Source organism: Rhipicephalus microplus, chromosome X (assembly GCF_043290135.1).
Source record: "Rhipicephalus microplus isolate Deutch F79 chromosome X, USDA_Rmic, whole genome shotgun sequence".
Lineage (NCBI taxonomy): Eukaryota > Metazoa > Arthropoda > Arachnida > Ixodida > Ixodidae > Rhipicephalus > Rhipicephalus microplus.
The window spans coordinates 58,462,218-58,489,405 of NC_134710.1; the positions used below are offsets into that span (position 1 = coordinate 58,462,218).

Sequence of the window (27,188 nt, forward strand, 5' to 3'; positions counted from 1 at the left end):
TGAAACAAATCGATGGCTGCTTTCACCATTTATTGCTGTCAGCGCAGTGAGTAAGCAGCAAGAGCAAGATCGGACCAAAGCGATCGGTCGCTTCTGCATGGGTGCTGCTATGCTGATTTCTAAACCACGTTGATTACTGCCATGTTGATTTCTACTTGTGTCAGTTAGCAGCGGTAACCGACACAAATAATTTAATCCGTACAAAATAAATGCAAAGAATAAACATAGAACGGATTGAAGTGGCGTAACACACACCAAACGAACGCCAATTTCAGTCAACCTTGTCAATTTTAAGGCACTTACTATATGTGGGACTAGGTTTTGCCGTGCAAGCGTGAGACTTTTTTGCACCCCATAGCTTTGGTAGTGCTGAACCACAGTGGTGAAACAGTGCATAGAAAGGATACCGCTCTCAAACCAAGATAAGTATGTTAACTAATGGAAGTCTGTAGGTACAGGCTGGGTAGCATGCTAAGAGCCCTAGAAAGCTTTCTGGCACAAGACAGCCTGAAAACAGCTCTGCAAGAGTCGACTCCTTTGCAAGTGGTTAAATAAAGATCGTCATATAGGACAAAATATTTATTGATATCTCAATCTCCACTAACAAACAGCACAAACTCTATCTCCTGTACAACCATCTTGAAGATATACACGAGACTATCCGGGTACAAGCACGAACAGGTAGAAGCATGTTAGTGCGAAAATCCAATATAATGTACATGCACAGTATAATGCACAATAAAGAAATCCTACCACATTAAACATAGTTCTCTAATTAAAAGAAAATAAAGGACTTCAAATGCTTCGTTTTCAAACAAGTTTATTAAGAAATTGAAACAGTTCTAACAAAGTGACTGAATTCTTTTTACCTTTGTGCAAGAAATGATGGCCTGGCTTCTTCTATAGTAACCATGCATCAGCGAGCCAAGTAATAAAAGACTTCATTATATCTACACGCATTTCTTATTTACAAATGCACAAGGCAACAAGTGTTCCTTAAAATCCGACTTAGAATTCTTCTTGCCATCTTGAAACATTTGACTGTGGTTGTGGTACATGGAGATAAAACTGGTCAAGTTGCCGACTGTGGCATGCATCCACTTGGGTTGTCTTAGAGCGCACGTATAGGTTACGCCGCAAGGCCACTCTGGTAGTTGAAAACACCTTGCAATGGGCTTTGTGCTGCAGCATGGTTTTACCACAAAGATTAGAAAGCGAGGGGATCCCTCACACTACCACAACATGTTGGAAATAAATAAAAAAAGCCTTCACACGAATCTCCAGCACGCACTTCGTCAGTGACTTCGTGGCATTTGACACAGCTTGCACCTTTCATGCTTCAAAAGGTTTGTCGCCAATCATGCCAGTGTTAACACCTTGAAGCCAGATGACTTGGTGGCAGCTGCGGGTGTGTGCAGTCGTCTAAAGCTTTTGATAAAATGCTGAATTTAATTGAGGTTGTTGGAGTTCAAATGCTAAAACCAATTAAAATGATGCATTCTAAAGCAGGGTGAGCGATACTACACCCTTTGTTAAGGACAACGTCAATTACAGTGGTGAGCCGAGGTTCTCCAGGTCATCGAGGATGAACTTCATCGGTGGAATGTACTCCGTGTCACCCAGCGTATCTGTAGGTATGGGCAAAAAGAAGTGGCACCTTGTAACAACAAGAGTACATACAGTATAGACCACTTATAACGTAACCGCTTATAATGCAGGGCTGGTTACAATGCAGTCTTTTTCGACTCTTGTTTACTTTGGCACGAAACCCCATGTATGCGCATACTGCTTATTGTACAGTCCTCCAAGATGAAAGACCGGCTATAATGCAGTTGCCAGAAAATCTTGGTGAAACATGCGGTAGCAAGTGCACGTCTGAAAGGAGGTGCGGTGAGCGGAGATGTCATTACAAAGAAGGGGACGCAGAGTGAATGAACGAAGGGTGGAGTAAAAAAAGAAAACAAGAAATTACAGACCATCTCTCCCAAGAGAACCCTGATGGGATGCGAAGCAGCAGCGATGCCCACGTCGTTGACCCGGTTGAAACGGGTGTGGACGCAAGTGCTAGAAGAACGGTTTGAAGCGAAGCTCTGTGTAGCGTTTACTCAAAGAAATGTTTGTTTGAAACGCAAAGACATGGGAGGCAGGTTGGGTTTCATGTAACTTTCAATAAGTGTTTGACAAGACTTCGTAGTCGTTTGAGTCAAGACACGAGTGTATTACCGCAGCAGGCGTGCGTTTCGCCTTGACTACCACGGCTTTGTGATCGGAGAAGTGTACGCTGAAAGGTTCTTGCGGACACGCAACCTCAAAGTGTCGGCTGCGGGCGCTGCGGCGAGCGTGCTGCAGGTGAAGGAGAGAGTTACGTCAGCGCGCACGTGCGGGGGAAGCGTACAAGTAGAGCATGACATCAAAGCGCAGCTGCAGTGTGACCTACTTAACACCACTCCACCTGTGGCAATGAGAACGTGTAGTGGCGCGTTCATACAGACGCATGTACGTAGGGCATCACGCACATAAGTAAAAGAGCAGCTTCGCATCTATAAAGAAAAGACAGTGGCACTCTGCGCGCTAGCTGAGTAGAAGGAGGGCGGTTGCTTAGGCGACGGAAAAATCCTTAGCACCGGCACCGACGCGGCTACAGTGTACTAGCTTTGCTGGTGTGGCTCCGGCTGTGCGCGGCTTAACATGGCACATGCGATCTCGTCCTTATCAATCGGGGAAAAGCGTAAATATCGAGCATGCTAAAGATATCGCATTAACTCACTCATTCGTAAATTGAAAAACCTTTACAGCTTTATGACAGGAGCTTTCACCTTTGCTACCAAATCACTATGGGCTTGGTGGGTTTTCGTCGTTGATCTCCCATCTGCGAACGCAAACTCCATATCATGCATCCCGCAAGCTGTTCTTGGTTCAGTGCTAGAGCGCGATCTTTTTGATGCCCGATCTTCATGTCTTGGCCAAACTTTCCACCACAACATACTGAATAAAAGGTTAGACCTAATCAACATTGGTTGCTTTTCGATAGCAGTCGCGTGCTATATAAGTCACGGTTTGGTGCAGAATGAACGAAACTTTTTGAGGTGGCTGTACTTGAAGGGAAGGGAATATCATTAATGAAAACGAGGGCTACACGCCCAGCGCTCGAATGGTGGTTTGCAATTAGATTGAAATATCTTGACATCGGGTGCGCGTCGTTGAAATCAAGCGATCAGTGTTTTTTAGCACCCAAACGTTTGGACATGATTCCACAGTTTCTGTGCAATGCACATAATCGGGGCAGCCTGACAAGCAGTCAAATTTTCACGGTAGTGCTTTCTTGTGTTAGACCCCTATCTCCCCTTTTTGTGTTCATTTCGTTGGCAAAGTGGTTGTTTGGACGTTAAATTTTTTTTCAACATTCGGAAATTTAAATGGCTGTAAGCACCATGCATTGCATGCTTCGATTCTCGGACACATGCACTGCATGCTCCACACGGTTCACGCAAGTGCGGCTCTTGAAAGAGTTTGTTTTGGTTATAGTGCGATACTGCTCATATTTCGGATATTCGGGACTCCATAGACTTACACTATAAGTAGTCTATACATATACAATAAGAGTTTCAAACAGAACAAGCGCAATCTACCACAGTAAACGCGAAAATGTTCAGCCTCTGTCACCTCAAAAGGATGCTCACATGTTTTCCTAAATAATATTTTTAAACATTAATTGTAGGTCCATCTGCTCAAAACAACTGAAAGGATACCCCATTCCTGGCACACTTTAAGCGACTCTAAATAACAGCTTTGTTATAGCCAGCGTAAATTTCATTTCCGTAAATAATTCTGTGTTTTGCCTAGAGGCCTGATTTATAGGCACTAAAGAACTGGGTTTTAGGCACTAAAGATAGGCGGGCGAAGTGCTGCTCTAGGCCCACACAATCGTAAATATATGCACAATAAACTTGAGCGAAATTCAGATTTTGGAAGAAATACGTGTGGTATCTGTGTCTACGACAAGAAAGCAAACAGAAATGTTTTAGCTTATAATGGTACAAAGGCGCCAATGATTTAGCATAGCCATGCATTTTTTTTCGGTGGCATTTGCAGAATACAGTATCTCCTTTCTAGTCCAGCATGGCGAGTTAAGTGTCCGTCGTCGAATAAGCACACTCATGTGCCTCTTTTCGCCAATGCTGAGAAGGGCAACACTGGAGCGAATAGCCAGACACCTAATAGGCCAGAAGGGTCTTTTTGCCTCTTTTTAACTTGGTCTAACAGCACAGGGCCAATTTCTCCTGCGTCTGCAAACATCTTAAAGGGCCCTTCACCCGGTTTGAGAATTTCGAGGAGGCAAAAAGAAATGCATGCACTGGGCGGTTACGATCTCATCTGCCAAAATTTGCAATGGTACGCCCCACAAAAGAAGTGAAATATCAGACTGAACCCCACTTGACCTTTATCTCATGGGCGTGCGTCCTAGCATGGTGGAGGTGACGTATACAACAAGAAATGGTCCTGTGTATGTCGAAGTAGTACACGACACTGCGACAAATATTCGAGGCAACGTGTGTGATTTGTGCAATCTATTGCCTGAATAGAAGTATGAAGGTTGACTGAAATATTAAAACATGCAAACAGAATCCATGCCCATTATTTTTTTTTAACTTTGTATAGAGCGAGATGGGAGACTAGGCTGCCTCCTTTTGGTTTGTGTTGGTTTTCTCGTTGTTTCCGCATCATGTCGCAGGCAGCACTCACAACGCTTAGTTTGTTTTTGATGCATCGTCCCTTCGAGCTGTTTCAGCAAGGCGACGCGATGTATCGTGGTAAAGATAGATGATCTATGCTAGCCTCTCCAAACATGCGCACATAGGAGGATCCATCCCACAGAAACGGGCAGTGCAAGACAGAGAACGGTGAAACGACACATAAGCTCTTGCATGCATGACCTGGCACGGGCATGTCATGCGATTGTAACCTTGCCTTCACATGACTTGTTGATGCGTCTGCGTAGTGTGATTTTCTGGCTCCGGGTTGCTCGGATACCGAAGAGGGAAGGAAAAGAATTTGGCTAACGAAGTCTACACTGGGCAAGTGGCAAAGGTGTCAAGCTCACCTCTTTGCATCATGCTTTCGCGACTTGTCATAGACCAATTAAAAGTTTAGTGGTACAAAGCTTTTCATTGGGCATGCAGCAACTTCCAGTGTCTAAGTATAATTTCTCATGTGACCTAGTGAAGCGCAGTTTAAAAAGTAAATGACAAACAAAACAAAACCCACGTGAACATTTTTTAAAAAATCTTCACTCTACTTTCCCATGATGACACTCCATGGTGTCACATTCCTTTTTCATTATCCCACAGCTGCAAAGAAGCATCTCCTGTTTTCTATGCATGCGAGCAGTCGCTTGGGAGATGCTGAGCAGACAATGCAATGCAGATGAATACATGTGTAGACGCTAATTGGCCTTCATATTGGCTAAAAGGCCTTGTAGCCTTGCAATACTGAAAGGAACTTATGAGATGGAGTAAAGGTTGCACCCTGTAGGGTTCCTAAAGCTCAATTTCGTCCAGTGACATAAATACTAATCTCCAACTGTACTTGAAAGCAAAATTTGAAGTTAAGTAACGTTTACATAGGCACCAATTGTGAAATATGGCATTTATAGGCACTCATAGGAATTTAGGCACGAACGTCCAAATTAGGTATTTATAGGCACTATAAAAACACTAAAAGCTCTTTTTAACCTCTAATTTATGTGCATATGTCAAAGTAGCACGATAGGAATGCAGGAAACGAAATAGGCATTTGCCTATAATCCAGTCTAGTTATGATGCCGTGACCCGGACGGTAGGCACATGGGAGCAAAACAATGAGATGTATCGATGCTCAGTCATTTGCTGCATAGATACATTGGTCTCTACAAGCAGCGGCATAGGTGGTGAGCGAGAAAGCTGAAGGAATTGCCAAAACACTGCAATGTCCTGAGCTGGCAAGTGTGTGTCAGCCAGTGTGTATTATAATTTTTTTATGCCACCAGATATGTTTGGTTATGTCACAATGAAGATCTAGGTAATGTTAATGAAAAGCTAATTTTAGTAAGTTGAGCCACAATAGAAATGGCTCACACAAGCTATGTGCGAAGCGATTACAGGATTACTATAAAACGCACAGCGGCATATAACTGCTGTTGTCACTGGCTGTTATGTATATACAGACAGCATTGAGCTATTGGCACAGCAAAAAGTCTTTTTAGCGAATACATCAATTATGTACCTTGTGAACGAAGGCTCCTTGGGTGCCGCTATGAACTCCACTCAGCTGTCAATATGTGCGACTCCCCGAAAATGCACTGCGGAGGCTGAGACTTCAGCTTTTGTACTCAATACAACCGCCCAGAAAGAGGGGGAACGCAATGACAAATACTGTTTTCATACCATATCTTTACAGGCAATGGATGGGGAACCAAAAGTTTTTCATTATTGAAGAAATTGTGTTCCAGCAAAATGCTATTGCGATGCACGTTACATGCCAATTAGACATTCTTCGATGATCATTGCATTCTTTAACAGTCATAACTGAATATAAAGCTATTAGTGGCCATTAGAAGCAGGTTCCCGACCTGCCACACAAGCCAAAATATACGTACCATCTTTGGGAGTCCTTGGAGTCCTTGGGGACCTTGTCTGTGGAACCTCCTGGTTCACTTCCCTTAGCGGACTGCGTGGTTCAGCTCCTGCTGGGTGTGAGCTAAAAAAAAAGTGCACACAGTGCCTCATGCCACTGTACTTTTGCCGTCAGACTTGACGTGAATGATGAAGACAGATCTAGCAGAGATTAAAAATGAGAATGTAACGGAGAAGCATTCCATCAACGAATTGGACTAGTTGTTACAGAGTATTACTGAAGTGGTGAAAATTAAGGGTGTAAAAACATTCAAAAAAATGTTTGAAATATCGAATATTTTTTCGTGTTTGCTATTCGATTCGATTCGCACCATAATTTCACGATACGAACAACCCGAACTTCCCTATGACAAATACAATCAACATTCATCAATTGACAGTGGCCCATTCCGATTTTCAGTATGCTCCACCCCGTCCCACTCTCGTATTGCGGCACAGCTGCCTTTCAGGCTCTGCTACAGTGGCAAATGCATTGACTCAAGAAAATGCCGGTTCCAACATGAAGATGATAGATGTGGCAGAGGTGGAACTCAATTAATGCTGTTTTGGACCGGGAATTTGGGCAGAAAGTACGAAAAATCAGACAGCAAAGATTGTTTGAATCCAAAATTTCAGATGTTCTTAATTCTGACATCTATGAAGCAGATTTGAAACTCCGGTCTAGAAGGAAGCACACCATTGACCGCCACGTCACTCAGGCTTCCAGAGAAGTTGAAAGGGGAGGAGAGGTTGAGAAAATAGCACCTCTGCCTTTCACGTGTAAGGTGTTGTTGGTGACACTTTGGATGCACCCAAATCACGTACATAAATACAATTTTACCTCTGCATTGCTTCGTTCTTGATAAAACACTTATGAAACAGCACCCCACCAGTGCTTCTTCAACCTAACCAAAAGAAAGACTTTCATGTTCCTATTTCATAAGGATATGCTTAAATATTCTCGCCAACTTTTTCTCCTCAATTTCACTTCCAAAAATTAGAAAAATATTCAAGAAACATTAGAAAAATATTTGATTGAATTCGCACACTCACTTCAGTGTTTGAATTTGTTTCGCACCCTAAATTTCCCAACACGCATAGCTCTATTAAAGATAGCATGAAATGTACAAGATGCCCACAAAGAGGGAAAGTGCTCTGCCTTGTGCACTTGGGCACTTGTGCTCTGCCAGTGCCTCCTCTATTTTTTTCAGTGCCCGGGTGAATGCTTCCCTCAGGCCGTCGAGTGCGTGCTCCGCCTCCGCTCACCGCTGCTGCATGATGGCGCTGCGCAAGTAGACTACGGGATGCTGGCGCTGAACGGCAGCATATTAGGAAGCTCGCGAATTCGTTTTTTTCATAAGAGTTGATTTGCCGTCATGCTTCTTGACGACTTTCACGGATGCAGGGAGGATGAAAAGTAACACGGACATAGCGGCACGCTGTTTTCATCTGGCTCTGTCAGGCTGTGCTACCGGTTGGATATATGCGATCGAGTTCTAAAAGCATTCACGTTTTATTTTTTTCTTTCAAGCTATCGCAACCTCATTATTTGCATGCGTCATTATATAATACTGCTGTGTATCATTCTGAATATGTGACAGGAAAAATCAGACGGTCTTTTTTTTTTCCCTTTCTCATTAGTTACCATAAAAAAAAACCACTTGGCGTTCACCTCATGGATTCACCTGAGACGACTGAAAGGCAAAAACTATGCCCATTTTCTTCCGATTTAATGCACGGAATATTTCCTACTTCCTTCCGGGATATTCCTGTGCCCAACATGACTTTCTTACTGCCTCAAGAAGTGAAGACAAAGCTAGCTTCCTGCTTTTCAGCTGGTTATGAAGTGCCCTCGTGATCGGCCCATTTCAACTAAGCGAAGATGTTATATGACACTGTCAAGTTATGTGACCTTCCAATACAAGACAAGCATTTATGATATGTGACGTCATATGATAACGTTCTCATGTAATGATTTCTTGCATCACATGTGTTCACGCAGCTGAAGTAAGAAGATGCTGGATGCCGCCGGCGATCACTTTTTCGCTTTTTATGAGACATTTAAAGCTATCGCCTTTATGCACTGTACAGCTGTAGCTCCATGAAATTGCAGCTTCCGCTGGTGTTTGGGGGGAACGTGCTTGCAGTAAACAAGCAGGACAATTGGTCTCCTAACAAATCTTCGTACCACATTCTAATATGTAGCCGTCATTTACAACCTTAATATTTTATAGATTTTAAGTAGTGGTGACTGAAGACTACTCGTCTCGTTTGGCAACAAGGCAATTGGTATTACTAAACCGGAGTGCGCTGTATCCGAACCGTCAACAAAGGAGTCTATCAGTATTAATGCTGCCTTGCGATCACTGGCGTGTGCAACGCTAACATAACGCCTCGAATCTGAATGGGAGCCCATGGGCACCACACAGCCATTCGGCTCTACTCTGCTCGCTACCGAATTAAGAGGCCAGAGGGAAGAAAAAAGAAACAGAGCTGAGCAGCCGGATATTAAGGCTACAACAATCCGTCCACGAATACACAGTAAGGCTCAAGCAACTGACCACAGGCCGCATTTTTTACGCCTGTCACCTTGGCTCAAGTTGAGAGTCGGCATTAGACTTCAGACTTCAACAGCACCCGTTCATAGGCCATGATCGCCAAAATCGCACCGCATATGGAGCTGCTCTTGTTTTACTTCATGGTGATTTCATTGTTTAAGCTCTCAAATGGTGAATAACATGTCGTAGTTAATCATTTTGTGACACTTGCTTTTTCTCGGTGGCAACACATGTAATGCTTTGCGAAGGGAACGGGTCATGACCTATATCCCTGGAAGCAGTCTAGTGGCATTTTGCTTTATTTAGTGCATGAACTCTAGGCTTTCCCGTAATGTGCAATGCTACTAGGCACTCAAGCTTTTAATATTAGCTCTCAAAACCCGCCTTTCAGTTAGTCAAAAAAGCAACTCTCAGGCAAGCGAACGCCACGGTGACAAAACGATGCGCTGCTACACATTATGTTAAAATGACAAAACAATCTTCTGCGGATTACTTGCATCAGCTATCTGGTATCGGCCTAGCAGAAGATGCGCGAGCGCCTCGAACAAGTAGTCGCAAACAACACATGCTTTTGAAATGAGCCGAGTGTCCAGAACTACAAATGCTTCACAATTTTCATTTTCAAGTTTTCATTACATTTTAAACAACGCGAACACAGCCGAAAACTGAGCCGTATAGCAGCTTCGCATGCAGCCGCGGCATTTGTTTGCGCGAGAAACGACCGTGGCTGCATCTCTACTCCAGTTGCAGCGCCTGGCGGCGAAACGCCACACTAGCACCGACGGCCGCTTCCCATTGAAATCCGCTCCTTTGCCCGGGCACTGAAAAAATTGAGGAGGGGCTGGCTGTGCTTGAATTCTCTATGTCAACGTAAGCATCCTTCTTAGCCCCTTTCTTTTAGGGGCATAGATTGCTTAGGAAAAGAGCCACTAGGGGGATACAAAAGAGCACACCTGATAACCAAATAAACATATGAGCAAGTAAATTCAGCTGTATTAGTAAATTCGTACTTGTACTAACAGGGGCAAAAACCATTGCTTCCACTGACAGGAGGCTTCATAATTAAATTGTCTGCACCAGCTTGCCACGAAGGCAGCTGAGCATTTAAAACAAAGCTTTCTTCCATTCGCCTCGACATCCATTACATGAAGTGAACGACCTGGTGCAAGCACAGCATACAAGGACCATGTGAAGTAAATATTCCAGGAACTGTTGCACACAGTTTTTAAAAAAGTGGGCTTTCTTGTGAAAAAACTATGCTTAAATTTCCAGTGTCTCATTTGTACCGAAGAAAACAAGTGAAAGCAAAAAGCAATCACTAAATCTTGCCTCACACAACTAAGCTTGTTCTAATGCCTTCTAAGTTTTCCCTATTTCATCAGTCCAACTAGTCCTTTCACTTTCTCAAATGAGCCCTAATTCTTTTGGCAACATGTCATGGCTAGCAAATATCGCCTATCTGTTTGGCACACTGCATTGTTGGTACACCAAATTTTTAAGTGTACAATTATTTCTGCGCACAATCTGAGAAAATCATAAAGAGCCTAACGCTGTTATGCCTTGCCATTAGAAAAAAAATTAAATGCATTGCTGTCCAAAAAAAAAATGGGGGGGGGGAAAGACATGGCAAAACGATTCGTCAAACAGAATAGTCCAGAGCTGAGCTAGTTGGTACATATTCTCGTTAAAAGACTGGATGTGCAAACACAGACACAAAAGGGAAGCCGAGGCACCACAAACAGTTGTTAGCGTTTGTGACGTTGAGCTCTCTTGTGTCCATGTTTGCATGCACTTTCGTTTAACAAATCGGCAAATGTGTCGCGACATGAACAAGACCAATGAGAAATGCGGAAAATGTATGAACACATACGAAAAGTTCCAATGTGAAGATGAGTAACGCAGGACACCTTTTGCAACATGCACACACAAAACTAAATTGTCTCAAATATCCGATATGGTGAGACCACATTCAATATCGGTGTATACATATAGATTTCATGCCACTGAACAAAAACTACTTGGCTACTCTTTTTTGCTCGCTGACGCATGCTACTCTCTTCGTGCCTATGATGTATTCTTCATTCATAAGCGATTGAAGCACCCACCTTAGCTTGGCCCACGCCTGTTGCCTCCTTTGTGCAGATGCCAGCTGCTGGGTCTTGAAGGAGAGGGAGGCCCTGCGTTGTGCAATCTGCACCTCCTCTTCAAGGGCTTCAAAGCCTGGGATTGAACTCGTGTCTTTCAAGTTAGCAGCAAAGCACGAAATGCAGATCACTGTCACTCCAACTCACAAAATGTGTGCTTCCCAAGCAATGTGATAGATTTAATTAACAAAGCTTTCCGAGAATTAGACTTCATTGCATATTTATTCCGACATGACACAACAGAAAACCCAATGCAAAAAAAAATATATATAGTCCACCACAGTGCCATAGCGGTTATGGTGCTCGGCTGCTGAGCCAAAGGTTGAGGGTTCAATAAGGCGAAATGCTAGAGGCCAGTGATGTGATGCCAGCGCACTGTAATGATCATCAAGCGATTCAAATTTTCAAAGCCCTCCATTACAGCACACCTCAAAGCCATACAGTGGTTTTGGTACATTAAGCCACGGGCATTATTATTGTTACTCTTACACAAGAGAGACACAAAGGCAAAGAGCCTAGTACGCCTTGTAACATATATTGTGGCTACAACACGTTTAAAAATTTTCTTGGGGACACTTACGTAACACCATATTTATATCAGAGAGTATACTCTGATTCATACATCAGATGCAACACTATGGAAGTGATGCAAGTTGGGTAAGCAAAATGTGCGAGTCCGCACATCTCACATTAGGCTTTAATGATCATAAATGCTTGTGATACAAAAACTAAAAAACGACACTATGTGGTCCAGGACAATGTGATATTAAGAATCGTACAACAGGGCTTGTTCATTTCTGGACCACAAAGCATCTTCATTTAGTACTCAGTCTTCTCCCTCCTCCCTTCCCTCCAGAAAAAATCACACAATGGGTGGTAAAATCATTGAAATATTTCTTGGTGCGAGTGCACATACACTGCAAGAAGTCTCACTATCCTCCACAGCGTTGTACCTGATGTATGAAAGAAAGTATAGTGTGAAGTTCAAAGCATGCAGTTTTACAGCAGTAACTGAACCACATTTCTTGCCACTAGTACAAAAGAAATTATACTTCAATGTTTTTTAAACACATTCTTGTAGAGTGCACTTCAATGGGATTGGTTCGCGAGTGATGCTGAACTAACTGCTTACAATTCAATCGCAAACTGTCCGAAGTGCTTTTTCAAGGGTTGAACTATCTGAATAGCACAGCAAGTCTCCCGGCAAACTGTTTCAGTTTTGAATTTTGCAAACACAAGCAGTGATGGAAGCGAGATATTGCTTTGGAGCAGCCGAGCAGCCTTAATCTCTTTGGAGCGGAAAAGATTGCTAGAGCTAAGGTTGCTTTTGGTGTATTCGGAGCAGATTTGTGTTCCGTTGTGTTCTTAAAGACTCCTGAAATCTAAAACACCACTTAACAATCCAATAAATATTTATATTTATTATTACACATGCTGCATGCTAGTATGCAGCTAGTATACAAGCCGTATAGTAGCATCATTGGCGTAAATCACGAAGGGGGGGGGGGGGGGTCAAGGGAGTTTGGACATTTCTTGTGTTCAGGCTGGGGAGGACAGCCCTTGCAAGTGCCCCCTTTAGATCTAGCTTTAGCACGTGATATAATTGAGTTAACAGTTAAGTATAGTGCAATCAACTTTTTAAAAGGCTTTTTATCTGTTACTGCATAGCTGTGTTAAATACCCTTAAGCTGCGTGAAATATGGAAATCACAAAAAGGTAAATAAAAAAAGCTGAATAGATAATGCAAATGCTCAAGCTCGATCATGACGCTCTTTTTTTCATGTTTTATTTGAAAGCATGATTTAATTCTTATATAAACAAAAATACAACCCATATTGAAAATACGAATTGGTCAGCACGGCCTGATGTGCGTCACCCCTTAAAATTTTACGATTTTTCTGCATTTATGCCACTGAGTAGCATACTAGGATGATAGCATACAGCTTTTTATTGGTTTCGCTTAGGCTCACGGGATGGTTCCCATGGTTCAGCTTCATTCATTCAACTACTTCTTTAGTTTGCCAACCCCATTCCGGAGCCTGTTTCAAGCAGTTACTAGCAAATATTGCTCTTTGGAGCAGCATTTCTCTTTCGGAGCAGTTAGGAGCAATTGGAGCAGCACTTGCATCACTGCACAAGATTACATTGTTATCATAGAGTTGAAGTAAAAGGCAACACACTATTCATTAGGCCTCTGGGATTATTAGTGTGAATAGTGAATTCTAGGTTTAAAGTGAATTTAAAGCAAATAGTGATTTTGGACAATTAATTTCGAATCAAATTCAAATATAGTATATATTACATATAAAGAAAAATGGGCATTCTATGATCTATCGTGCACAATATTTATTTTATTTTTAAATTGAAATAAGGCCTTTGTGCAAATGCCCTTTCTTTTCAGTTCAAAGGAAGTTGAAACAACTTTGAATAATGGCAGGATTTGAGTTACGGTAGATTGCAAGTGATAACCTGTAAAATATGTGACATTTTAAAATTTACTGCACTGAAAGCATATAAGGTGGCATAACAAGCTTTTAACGTAAAAAAAAAAAAAAAACTATGAATCGATTCGAGTGTAACACGTTCATTTAACTTTGAAGTGGGGCTTAGCGGCAGCGCGTCTTTCCCTTGGATATGCGTTTTCAGGGCTTTGCAATCCTTCAACGCGGGGAAGCCACTTTTACAAAGAATTGCCTGTGGATTAACATACTACATCTATTCGTTCACTGCGAATACTTCGAAATTTTTTAAAACTTAAATTCAAATTAAAGCAAACTTTACACTGTACTATTCGTTTGAATATTTGCACAAGCCCAAGCATTACAAGCTATGAACTGTTGATTCTTAGCAATGAAGTTTCATAACATCGATGTTTTGACACACTGCATTGTTGTTGAAAGGCAACACGTTCTGCCACACTGTCACCTTGTCGAGGTGTTTTCAAAAGTAGTGGTACATTCTTTCCTCCACCCCCATCTCTTCTCCAAGTTCATCTATAAAAGCATGCCGAGATTAAAAGTTAGATGCAGACCACAGTACCACTTGAGATTACAATAAACGCATTTTGTGCATTTCGAGATACTGCAAGATGGCATAGAAATCCAAGTAACCTGCATTTAAATTTAAAGGGGTATTGATAAAAAAAAAAGACTTTGATATGACTATTTATTTTTTTCCTTTCTGCAAATATTTTGCTGGGGACTCACCAGTCATAACATGGCACATCACTTGATGAAGCGTGCTACTGATAATTACTGTAATTATCTAACCAGGCACAGTTTCAATCTGGGGAAACTCCGAGACATAATGATGTATACATTCTTTAGTATAATATTGGACCAAAAATCAAATAGTCGCTTCATGAATAGTACTTATTGTCTAGCCACTGCTCAGTAATTTGACCACTCCAACAACTTCACGCACCACGACTCAATGATATTGGAACACAAATGATATTTATACTCAATTTGGATGACATTGTGCTATTTTGACAGCTTAAACAACCACATTGTACAGAAATTTAGATGTCTGTACCCATTCCTTTTTTCCCAACATCGTGCTTAAAGAAAAAAATAAGATAAAACCAAGTCGTCGACCACATTCCACAAAGACGATGTATTAACGATTAGTAATCCGAACAACTAGTACTCGTCCTAACTAGAGCCACTGCCCTCTTCATGAACTTCGATGGCCAGGCCTTGTTGTTTAAATTGTGTCCTCGGTATTCCGTCTATAAAAGTGAAGACGCATGCTTCTTGCATGACTATGTCGCATGTCACCGAAAGACCACTTCAGTAATGTACACCGCAAACTTCAAAAGTTGTCCTAACTTCTCGCAAAAACCTGAGTGCTTGACACGTGTGAAAGTTTGGTTGTTTCGTCATGCTGCATTCACCGCTGTTGCAACAACTAAACAAGAACTCCAAAAGTTTTTGTCCTAACACGAGGTCAGTTCTTGTGGCCCAGTGAATAGCAGTCCCCTGGAATAGTACCCTGAATGAGTGCCACAAGTTTTTTGAAGAGAAGTCAACTCCCGACAATTTGAAGCAAGTACCCCATTTGGCACGAAAACTTGTGAAAATTGAGAACTGTGAAAATAGAACGTTCAATATTTGATTTGATATTCAGTTTTCCTTCATCTGATTTGGTGATATGAAAGGTACTATTTGGTATTCACACACCTTTAACCGTGCAAAAATGGTTATTTTTCATATGTCCCGGGAAGATCACTTTTGCCAGTTTGAAAAGTACTCCAGCACGCATTGCAGCAAACCAAATTTTGCACAATGAATTGCTCTTTCTGAAAATATATATTGTGGACAAACAAAAATATTTTGGAATGAATAAAAATGCAAAAAGTGTGTAACTTCTGGCTGCCAGCTGGTAAACAGTGCAACAAGAACACTATATATGCAAAAATATTCAAGAGAAACATAACTCACAATATACATTTTGAAGACAAATGACCCAGGAACAATATAAAAAAATAATAAATATTGTACAAAATAATTCCATTCACATAAACAAAAAAAATTGGGACCGAAGTGATGCTTCGTTGCTCGTGCCATACAGCGAAGCATTGCTTGGTTTTTCGTAAGACACAAGGAAACCTGCTGATTCTTCTCACCGTTTTTTTTTTTTCCCCGATTAGAGCCTCTAGGTGTTCTAACATAGTTGCATGCCAGTGCTTTGAATAATCCCTCTATAAATCACATGTCTAATCAACTTCGCTATTTCGTCTAGCGTCACCTCTTTTCATGAGCCCCCTCACTCAGCATAGGTTGGTGTTACTCTATATGGTTTGAAACATATTTCTTAGAATTTTACACATCGTATTAAAAAATCAATATCACGAGCAGTTCTAAAACGTTTTGCGCTGCTCCGTAATCAGGGCCAAGCAGTGCTCCGGTGGCCTTCTTGCCATTAGGAACACTGCAGCCGGCTCCAGCACACCGCACCCCAGTGGCATGTGCACCTCGCACGTAACCAGAGTAGCTATAACCCTGTGCACAAAGATCCGCAGCTACGCACTTGCGGCAGAGGAGACAACTCGACGCTGTAAACAAACCAAAACCATGAATAGCTGCGGATGTCTCAGGCTGACGCAAAACATCGTCTCCATAAAACTTGAGGCTGAGGTGCCGTCATCCTCGAACTCTCACTTCTCCTTATTCATTTCAGGTGCTGTTCCAAGACAGTTTAGAGCGACACGTGTGTTTTGCAGCGCTGGTGCGCACCCATGCTCACGTGACGACATAAGTGCAAATAGTGACACTAGATGCAACCCTGTGTCTGATTTAACGATACAAGCGAAACCAAAGCTGCTGGAAACTGGCTGAGAAGTCCACCTCAACACTTTAAACATGCTGCTGCGGACCTTCGCAAATAACTTTTTAGTGACTCCTGGCAACGGCTCGCTATTGAATAGCTGACATTAATTTCTGGCAATTATGAGGCTCAAGACTGTTAATGATGAAGGTGGAACTTTCGTTTAATATTTGGCTTGTAAACGTTCTTATCCTTACAGAACTTCAATATTACTGTAGGATTATCACGAGGGATACGAACTTCTGTCAAGCTTAACAGTCAAGTGCATTTTCCCGACAACAAACGTACATTAGTTCGCATAGAGGTCTGTAAAATATCACATGTAGCCAAAACGGGCAAATTCAAATTTACAATGAAAGTAGAGTGGTTGGACTAACTACTAGAAAGGCTGGATGCACGAGAAACAAGTTTACCATGTAAAAACTGACGATTCAAAGTGTCGATCACCGATGATCGATTTGAATAGGCATGGTAACGAAAGAGTTAAGAAGAAAGGCAAGCCGCCGGCCGGGTGCAGCTAATGCTATGTAGTGTGTGAAATTGCGCGCAAAACTTTGAAGCACTTTCGCGCTGCCTGCACCGTGCTCTGCTGTTCCTTTGCCTGTTGCACATGCTGCGCAGTCATCCTCATCCAAAAATGACTATTGAGACTTCTACACTTTCAGCACATTCGCCAAGCGCATGGACGTGTGAGCAGGCACCAAAAAGCAGCCAGCTGACGCAAGCATGGCAAAAGTGCAATGGTGACTATGACACCACAATAGCTGTGCCAGCTTACAGCTCTGCTGCAGCAGTGATGCCTCGGAGGCTCAGGGCCACCTTCAGGTAGACTTAGATGATGTCAGCATCACGAGGTGTGGCGTATAGCATTGAATCATGCACACAAACATAAAAATTCATATCAATTAACTCCCAAGCGATAATCCATTTTGGTATCGGATGATGTACGCAATTTCACGATAATCGATGCCACAAACTATCTTGGTGCAAAATTTTGTGTCAGTACTCCTAAAAGCAGGAGAAAATGCTTTGACATATTACGTAGTATATGCAGCAGATGCCCAACCTTTTTCACGTACATTGAGATGCTTTTTCTCTGTTTCCTCATGTCTGTAACATAGAAGCCACTAATTTTACATCATGAGGTTTTACGTGCCAAAACCACCGAATATAATCACCAGGCATGCAGTGATGGGGAACTTAAAAATTAATTTTGACCACCTGAAGCTCTTTATCATGCACTGAAATCTAAAAAAACGGGTGATTTTCAATATCGTGCCACTAGAAATGCAGCCACCGTAGGTTAAAAATGTCTCATACCTATCAAGTCTTTATCCTTGTTCTTCAACTGTCTGATGACAGCTTTGAGCTGTATTTCTCGCTTTTTGGCTGCCTTCTCCTGAAGCTTGTACTCTGACTCCCGCTGCTGTAATTCTTTCTTGTACTGGTCCATCCTGCATAAAACCACACCCACTGGCAGATTATTGTTATTACGCAGCAGTGCAAGTGAACAAAGGGCAACTGGTTAGAAGGGCACGGTTAAAAAACAGAAAAGAAAGGTGTGCTTCTCATTACGCGGTACTATATTGAAAACAAGATTCACCACTTATAGAAGCAGGAGCCCCTGCAAAACAGAAAGAAAAAAAAAAACACTAAAATTCAAGTTTAAATAAAATTAAATGCTAAAAAAAAAAGACATCAATGAATCACAATCTTTCAGTTAGCAAGCTGGAGTACGGAACGATGCAATATCTGCTTTGAAAAGAAGGCAAATTTTTTTTTAATGAACATGGGAATATAGGAATAGTGTTCTTTTTTGTGAAATACACTGCCACTCCGGCAATCAGGGGTGTGCTTATGTTTTAAACAGAATATTCAATTCGCAAAAAAGTTGTACGAATCAAAATATTCTTACACCCCAAAGTTTTGAAATAAGCACAAAGATTCACACAGCTCAGCAAAATTTCATTTAATTTGATGTAAAAATAGACAAATAAGTTTCGTTCGACATTTGTTTCTATTAACACATTACTGATTAATTACATTCTGTTGGTTAGTTCACAAGGTTTAATGTCCCAAAGAGACTGGGGTTGTGAGAGATGCGATAGTGGAGTCCGAACAGTTTGATCATCCGTGTTGTAAATGTGCATTGACATTTCACAGTGGAACTTCTGTACGTCACCTGCATCAAAATGAGACTGCCATGGCTGGGATCGTAATAAATATTGGAGTTCAACACCTCAAAACAGCTGTATGAGAGATGCTGTAGTGGAGGACTCTGGAAACTTCAGTCATCTGGGGTTCTTTAACGTGCGCCTAAATGTAATTACACAGGCTTCAAGCCTTTTTCACCTTCATTAAAAATGCAGCTGCCGCAGCAGAGATCTCATTCGGTGACCTTCGGACTAGCACAATAGCCACTACACCACCTTGTTAGGTGGTCTAGTAACTATTAGCTAGACCACCTTGTTAGGCAATCTAGCTAATGAATACTCTATGGACTGCAATTTTGCAACGATCTACAGGTCCGACTCGATAGGCTGAAAGGATAAGGAAATAAGTGTACCGATGCTCCATAAGGCTCATTTCCCGAGTGTTCCAGATGTCTGCTTGGACAGCAGCAGATTTCTTGAGCTGCAAGTAAAGGTAAGTCATTGTATGGTCACAAAATGTAGCAAAACAGTCCAAGCGTGTGCAAGAGGCAGTACCAGGACCAAGAAAATTAGCAAAGTCACTGACATGAACACTTAGTAAAAATGCGGAAGAGGAAAAGAATGGTGAAAGAAGAATAAATTTGCTTCATTTTGCGAGGCTATTAAAGGTATCCAACTATACCTGAAAAAAAAAAAAACAGAAAAAGCGAAGCAAGGAAAGACCATTAGATTTAAGAGACAGAACAAATTGCAAAATGAAACATGAATGGCTAACAGCACAGCAACAGAAAAATATTGCACCAAGAACTTTCTGGTATAAATTATTGTCAGTGCGAATGGCATAGCAGCTACTCAATGATACTCCTTGAGAGCCATAGTAATGAGTTAAGTATTTCAACACAAATAACCCAATTGTGACCAAACGACACTACCACAATATTGTAAAAAGTGATTAAGCATCTCAACATACTAGCCTGTGTGGTGGACATTCCAAAGAAAAACATCAATACTGTGTGAAGCGTCCCAGGCACGTGAACACAATGACTGGCATGCAAGATTCAGGCATTTCATCATGCATAATTAAGCACGTGCCTATGGCATAGTGGTCCAAACATGAGGCTCTGGCACGACTTACTCACTGCTGAAACCATGCCATCATAACACCTTCACGTTTTTCTGATGTGTCAATTTCACAAGGCTAGTGTTACTGTGGGAGTGCATGCATGTGCAATGTACGTGTGGGTGGGTGTCAGGTGGTTGACAACACACCAGAAAGGTCCACTATACATTCATAAAAAATCTATCATACAAGCCAAATAAGTCGTATTCTCATTTTAAAGAAGACAACGACAACGTAAAATAAAAATACTAACTGGCAATAGTGAAAGAATAGAAATTTACGTAAGCCAGCAGTCTATGCACAAAAAAAAAAAGTGCTGCCTCTCTAGCGCAGAATACAACATAAAAAATACAAAATACACATCTAACTTTAAAAGTTGAAGCAGTTATCCCCACAGTTTTCATGTTGGGCATGACGCAGCAACTATCGTGCATAAAGCCAAACAATTGTTAAAATGAAGGTGTAATGGTTACACACTAAAAAAATATGTGAAGTTATTGCACACTGTACACTAGCAACAACTGCAACACGAATAAAGTTGAAGAATAAGGGTATTTGAATCGGAAATTACAATCAGATTGCATGCAAATACTGTAGACAAGGCCAACACCGCGCATCAGATATACAATTGCCGAACAACACAAAATGTTATGCAAGTAACTAAAGAGGCCCACAATGTTGTCGCACGTTTCAAAAGCCCTTTCTCTCCTTTCGAACCAGCGAGCGCACTGAAAGCTATGCAGAGGGGGATGACAAGGGCGCAAGAAGCAACGTCTGTTGGTTAGCATGCGTCATGACCTTGAGCACTTTTATTTTTTTCAATCCAAATGCGTGGCTTATATTCAATGTGATGGTAAATAAACACACTACCATGTTGTGTCATCATGTGGTGGCAGCTCACGATGCTCAAATCAGCCAATGGTCGTGGATTTTGTGTTTATGGCAACTTCATTTGGGAAGAGTGAGATATTTCTAGCTGACTGAAAATTAAGTCGCGAATTTCAGGCTGTACCCTGCGTTATATTGTTTGGCTCGCATGCTTGCAAAAGCCTCGAATACTGATCGGCAGCATTGTCTGATCATAGTGAAGAAATGTGGCCATGTGCCCTTAAGAAAGTAACAGATTGAGTGAAAAGACGTCCCACATCAGAAAGTGTGTAATACCAAGAGCGCAAGAGGTGCTATTTGGCATCTGGCATGAAAAGGATGAAGATCTGAGCTTTGGTGTGCCTACTTTCCTTGAGCTTGGGCTGAACTCAACGGTGATTTTGCTCCTTATAATAATAACCACTTACATTTGGAGTGAGAGTAAAAGCACCAATGCTTATTCCCTTTTCGCCATTACACTGGGCAAAGGTTCTCACCATTTCGCTTTGGCGACACCAGGTCTTTGTTCCAGAGGCTGTAGTTAGCGGGCCCGGAGGGGTATAGTCTGCTGCCTTTGGTTGACCAGCTGGCAAGGAAGCACGGCCTTCCTCCTCATTGAATTTACGTTGACTGGCCCTGAGGGCAGCCAGAATATCCCTACCAGGTTGGCCAAACTGTTGATGCCTTGCACTTCCACTTGCTGTAATAGGTTTAGGAACATCTGGCGGCACTGAACTTCCAGGCTTACCGGCAAGAATGTTTCTGACTGAGAATGCGCTAAATTGGCTACTGCCATCTTTGGCAAAAGAACATTTCGATGATTTTGAGGCAGATTTGTCCCGAGACTTTGCAGATACCTTTGCCTGTGACACGGAGCTTGTTGACATTGGAACATCTTGAACCCTACATTGAACACTTGAAGCTAGAGGAATATGGCAGTCCGGCTGCGTGGAGCTATCACTGAAGGAGCGTGGCGTAGTCTGCACACTACACTTTGACATGTCGCCTATGAAACATTCATTTTGTGTTGTGCTGTCCTGCACAGATGGCATGACTTGCACACCGCTTTCTTTTAGATTGCAATGCAAGAGGCACTGTTGAGTTTGTGTTGTGCACTCTTGTACTAGTAGAGTGGCCTGCACCCCACAGTCTACAACATTCGAAGCTGGCGTGTCCTTTTCACTGTTCTGCACTAGCAACTCACACTGAATAGCACAATCCGTGGCTTTTGGTCTGGTCAGCTGCAAATCTACTTGTGAAGCACAGCTAAGCACCTCCGCCATGACCTGCACTCCGAAATCGGTCCTGTAATCTTCAATCAAAGACTTGTTCACTTGAGAGGCACAGTCTTCCACAACTGGAATGGCTTGGACACCACAGCAGCTGCTCTCTGGCATCACCGTCTGGGTTTCAAAATCTTTCCTATATTCTTCAACCAAAGATGTGTTCACTTGCGAGGCATAGTCTACAACATCTAGAATGACTTGTACACCACTGCAAGTGCTCCCTGGCATCACCGTCTGAGTTTCAATATCGTTCTTATATTTCTCCACCAATGATGTGCTCACTTGTGATGCATAGTCCTTCATGTCTGGAATGGCTTCGACGTTGCTGCAAGTGCCATTTGGCACCACTGTCTGGATTTCCAAATCTGTTCTGTAATCCTCGGCTAAAGATACATTCACTTGCGATTCACAGTCCTTTGCGACTATGCAGGTTTGAACACCACATGCCTGCACGGAACAACTCTTCATAAGAGGCACCTGGTCGCTTAGAACAACAGGCTCGCACACTGCCTCCTGCTTGGTCGGCTCCGCGGCTCTGAATTCTGTGTGGCAGGGCTCTGCCTGAATGCCATACTCTACAAGTTGTTCGGAGTACATACAGCAAAGAATCGCTGCATCTGCGACCTGTGGTCTCTCAAGTACATTGCAACAGGAACCCGTTATCTGAACTCCCGCAGGCTTCAGCAAAGTTTCTGCTTGGTAGCCGACATCCATCAATGTTGTGCCATCAACTACATGCTCAGCAACACTATTTTTAGGCAGCTCATTTGGTACTGGCCTTGGCCTTTCACATGCATCTTCATAGTCTGTCTGGCACATTGCATCTACTGTAGGTGCCTGGACTTGCTGTGACACATGACTGTCTTCTGTCCGAGTGGATTGCAGTGGTGCCTGCAGAAACGGCATGTCATCGGTTCGTGTTGCTCTGGCACAGCACGATGGCTCAGAGACTTTTTGATTGCTAACAAATTTTGGCTGGCTAACGGGAGTGCCGTTCATGCAAAGAGCTGGCGAATGTTTGGGTGTCCACAGCACAGCCCTTGGTGTCTGTAGTCTCGTTCCTTGTAAAGATTCTCCAGTCTTACCACAGTCTGGACTGGTGTAGCTGGCTTCTGAGCTTTCATCGTGCTGGGCCAGTGGAGGGCTGGTGACCAAAGGGCTAAAGAAAGTGCCAGTGATCCGGCTTTCCCGTTCAAGCAGTTGCCGAGATGCCATTAGAGTCTGGATGCAGCATTCATTCATACGAGAGAGTGGCGTGCTGGCTATTTGGCCTGCCTTCTCTGGAGTAACGTGCAGTGGGCACGTATGCATGGGTTCAGACTGTGTATCCGATGCTGTAGTTTCCAGTTGATCTGACTTCTCTGATGAAACAGGCCGCCGAGATGTCTGCACAGATTTAGAAAACAGTGTCACAATCATTAAAGTCTGCCAGTACTTTTCAGAACACCTTTCAAGAAAAGCACAAATAGCTAAAACACTAAAAAAGTTTTTTTTTTCTGCGAGCTTAACAACCAGATATACTAATTAGTGAACACATCCCATTTTTTACAGTTCAAATGTAGTGTTGATTATTGTGCTAATTAGAGGCATATAGAAAGGAATTTGATGGCTTATCAGTATTACTGTATACACCAAAATTGAAGTATTCATTCTATCAAGTACTAGCAGTGTTACTCATGCTACATACACATTTTGGCAATAGTATTCATTTGATCTATCCGGTCTACTATGTAGCTGATTAACCAAGACTTTCTCCTCTATCACACTGCACCGTCCCTTTAAACAATGTGCTCAGCACATGCACGCACTGTAACAAAAAAAAGTAATGACAATTGTCACAATCTTCAGTATTGTTCAGACTCTTCCAAGTAGAGAGCGAGGTGTTAATGATTTGCCTGTCTCAATGTAACAAGAGTACTGTCTCAAAAAGGCAGGAAGTCGCAAAACAAAAGGCTCTACTACTAACATATAGTTCCCGATTCACCAGAGCAGCTGCTGAATCAATACAGATACCCCTATGCTGCAAAAGTACACAATACTACTGTAAAATGAAAGTAGACCTAAGATGGCACGTCAAAAGTTATGACCACATGAAAGACCAACCTCGTTTTGCAAGCTAATGACAGCATAATCATCAATGACTTTTTCACTAGAATGTAACTATTAGGCACAAAGTGTAGAATAAAGCGAATCTTTAACGTCAATAGAAAAAGACTGAAAAAATTCGTCATAATTAAGCTTTATAAAATCGGCAACCTCTTCCGAATTCCTGACAAGGAAAGGGTCACAGATAAGTATAATATCAAACGTTGCTTAAAGAAACGACGCAACTTGTTCTTGCCAGGTGTCATGCTCAGAAACTATAACTTTGAAGGGCACATCTATTTTGTGAGTTCTTGCTGTGAAAAACACTGTAGACAATCAAACTTTTTTTTTTTCAATACTTCTGACCAATTTTTCCAGCTTCAGCCGCTTACAATGCTTTTTAGCTTCAGCCCTTATTTTTGGAAGGCTCGCATTACTGTGTTTGCCAAAACTAGAGTGATGGCTACACCAGCCTTTTCGCTGTACTGAACTAGGGAGAATGCGGCGAAACCACCCGCTTAGTCCAATAGCAAGACCCACAACGAATTATCAACCAAACAGGAACCCACCAACTTGATAGAAAGTTTTGAAAATGGCATCCTGCATCGAGAGGTGACGTCAACACCCGCTGAGACGATATGGGCTGTTTCCTCTTCTGGCACGTACTTCGAGATCTGTCTAACCCAGAATAACAATTCGTGGAGTGACTGATTAGTTTCGATCGCAAACTACAACCCCAAAGAGAGCGCCTTGTTGACCAGTTCTGGTAGGCACACGTCCTTAGATGCATGCACAAGATTTGCGGGTGCTGGCGTCTTGGCAGGAATACGTGTCCGGAGGTGCGCCAACTCCTGCTGCCACAAGAATTTAGTTTCCCTGTCGGCGAGCTCGAGATACCCCCGAAGAACTTTTCTTGAAGCTCCAGCCTTCATTTCATCTTGAATTCCGAACTCAAGGTACTGGCGATAAAATCGCACCTGCCTTTGCCACCCAGACTTCAGTATTTTGCATATCCTCGTTTCATGTCCAGTTGATGGCAGAAACCCACATAAAAGTGTACTGAGCTCACATGGGATCACCTTCTTGTGAACACAGAACGAAAGGGACCAGCACTTGGATCAAGCCAGTGGCATGATGAGAGCTTCGCATTCGCGCCATCAGGTGTCGCCCTCGTTGAAACGACGGTAGTGCCGGTAGCAGCAACAAAAGCCAGGTGAGTCTTTATATATAATCTTTACGTGAAAGGAATAGAGTTTTTTTAGTAAAATTAATAGCTTTTCCAATAAGGCAAAATGAAAAGTGAGGTTAGTTATTCAAAATGTGTACGAGTTCTCGTTTGTAAAATGGGAACGCTGCCAGCGGCGGGGGCAGACGACAGCTGTGCCCGCAGCAGACGATCTCATAATGCGAAAGCAGTGAAATCGGCAAAAGCAGGAAAGCAGTGGTGGAAATGCCTTCCAGCATTTCGGAGCAGCCATTGGAGCAGCTACCTTTGCGTTTGGAGCAATGCAAGAGCTTTCCATGACACACACCGAGGAACAAAATATAGGTTTGTTTTAGTTTATTGTTACTTCAGTGTACATAATCGTTTATACAGAAGCAGCGAACCTGCAAGATTAGCACGAAATATAGACAAACGCAGTATGCCATACATTAGAAGAAACATAAAACAGTGAAGGATATACCACCAACAAGCTAGCTGCAGCATGAAGTTCTAGCAACACGAGTGCGCATCCATCCCGTAGGCGTGCACACGGAGAGGCGAGAGGGGCGCGCAAAGCCAGCCTGATAAATTGACACGATAGGGAGGGGGCACTGTGACGACCCTCTGCCCCCCCCCCCCGTCCCTTTGAAAGGGAACCGTGAGCACCCATATGTCCCCCTCTCACACGCGTTCAAAGCTTGTTTAAAGCTTGTTATTCAAAGCTTGTTACAGTAAAACATTCAAAGCTTGTTACAGTAAAACCTAGTTAATACGTACATATGCGCCAAAATGCGGCTAGCTGCATGCTTAACGTAGTGTGCGTTAATCACCAAGTACTAATTTTTCAAGCGCGCCATCGCCTCTAAAGATGGAATAAGCACAGGGTCACAGCAAACAATGCCTAAAGTGCCCACCACCAAGTCATCCCTTCCTGTTTGCCAATTTTCAGAAATGACTGGCACTCTCGCACGGCTTTCCGATGGCACGCGGTGGCGACATCAAGGAGCATGAGCATTTCGAAACTACTGTGGAGTCCGGGATACACAGCTGGCGTAGCGACTGGCATAGTGACGAAACAGACACATGCGGTTGTCCGCGATAAATGTGTACCGGGATCTGCTACTTAGCAAAAATAGACACAGATGTTTTCGAGACACTGCACGGTGGCAGGGAGCCAATCATCTACTGGCTAGTTGCATGGAGCGCTTCGCCTACTTGACATACAAACCATGACGAGCTGCTTGTGCCCAGGTACTCCGCTTCAGACCGCGCACAGATGCGGAGAGACTATTGTGTTAACGCGGTTATGTGAGCTTTCTGCAAGTGATGCGCTAGCGGTCCTAGCAGCAGACGAAGACACGCTTGGGTTGTCGCCTTATGAAAGCGTGCAATATGGTTATGATAGCGCAATGCTTGCTCTCTCGGTGCCCGCGATCGACAATGCTCAATCTGGCAACAGCGAGCTGCTTTCGTTTGTGCAAAACTGTGCACGCTGAACACGGTACCGCACCACGATTGAGGCGGCAGCGATCAGCGTCCCTGCGCGCTAAGGTAGTCGCCTGTTTTTAAAAGCGTGAAGTAGGCTTAAAGTGGCGCTAGGCCACACGAGTAGGCTTTTTGCCAATTTTGTTGGCGATAAGTTATAGTGGCCCGCTTTTAGGTAGTTGCCACATTGCTTTCGTTCTTAGCTAATCATTACCAGAAGAGGCACCACCGCAATTGCTTAGAAGTCGGAATAACTGATCGGCTGATTCCAAGCTTTTGCAGCAGTGCAAGTGTAGATGGCAACCATA

General features: G+C 42.8%; 1 protein-coding gene across 1 annotated transcript; it reads right to left on the bottom strand.

Moving 5' to 3' along the window:
* Window positions 1–566: 566 nt before the first annotated feature.
* On the bottom strand, window positions 567–25,292 carry LOC142761651 (uncharacterized). Its single transcript, XM_075876830.1, has 7 exons — window positions 24,761–25,292; window positions 21,318–23,492; window positions 19,247–19,314; window positions 18,001–18,134; window positions 11,314–11,428; window positions 6,635–6,735; window positions 567–1,628 (listed from the first exon to the last, which is right to left on the bottom strand). Exons 1-7 carry the CDS (start codon window positions 24,788–24,790, stop codon window positions 1,549–1,551), a joined length of 2,703 nt encoding a protein of 900 aa, XP_075732945.1. The 5' UTR covers window positions 24,791–25,292; the 3' UTR covers window positions 567–1,548.
* Window positions 25,293–27,188: the final 1,896 nt, after the last annotated feature.

Bases quoted from the DNA above. Each gene is read 5' to 3' on its own strand.
- LOC142761651 (XM_075876830.1), bottom strand. From the start codon at position 24,790: ATGCCATTTTCAAAACTTTCTATCAAGTTG. The intron at 18,135-19,246 runs GTACACTTATTT...GGTTTTATGCAG, and splicing joins ATGAGCCTTATGGAGCATCG to GATGGACCAGTACAAGAAAG. The intron at 11,429-18,000 runs GTATGAGACATT...GTTCAATCCCAG, and splicing joins CAAGGATAAAGACTTGATAG to GCTTTGAAGCCCTTGAAGAG.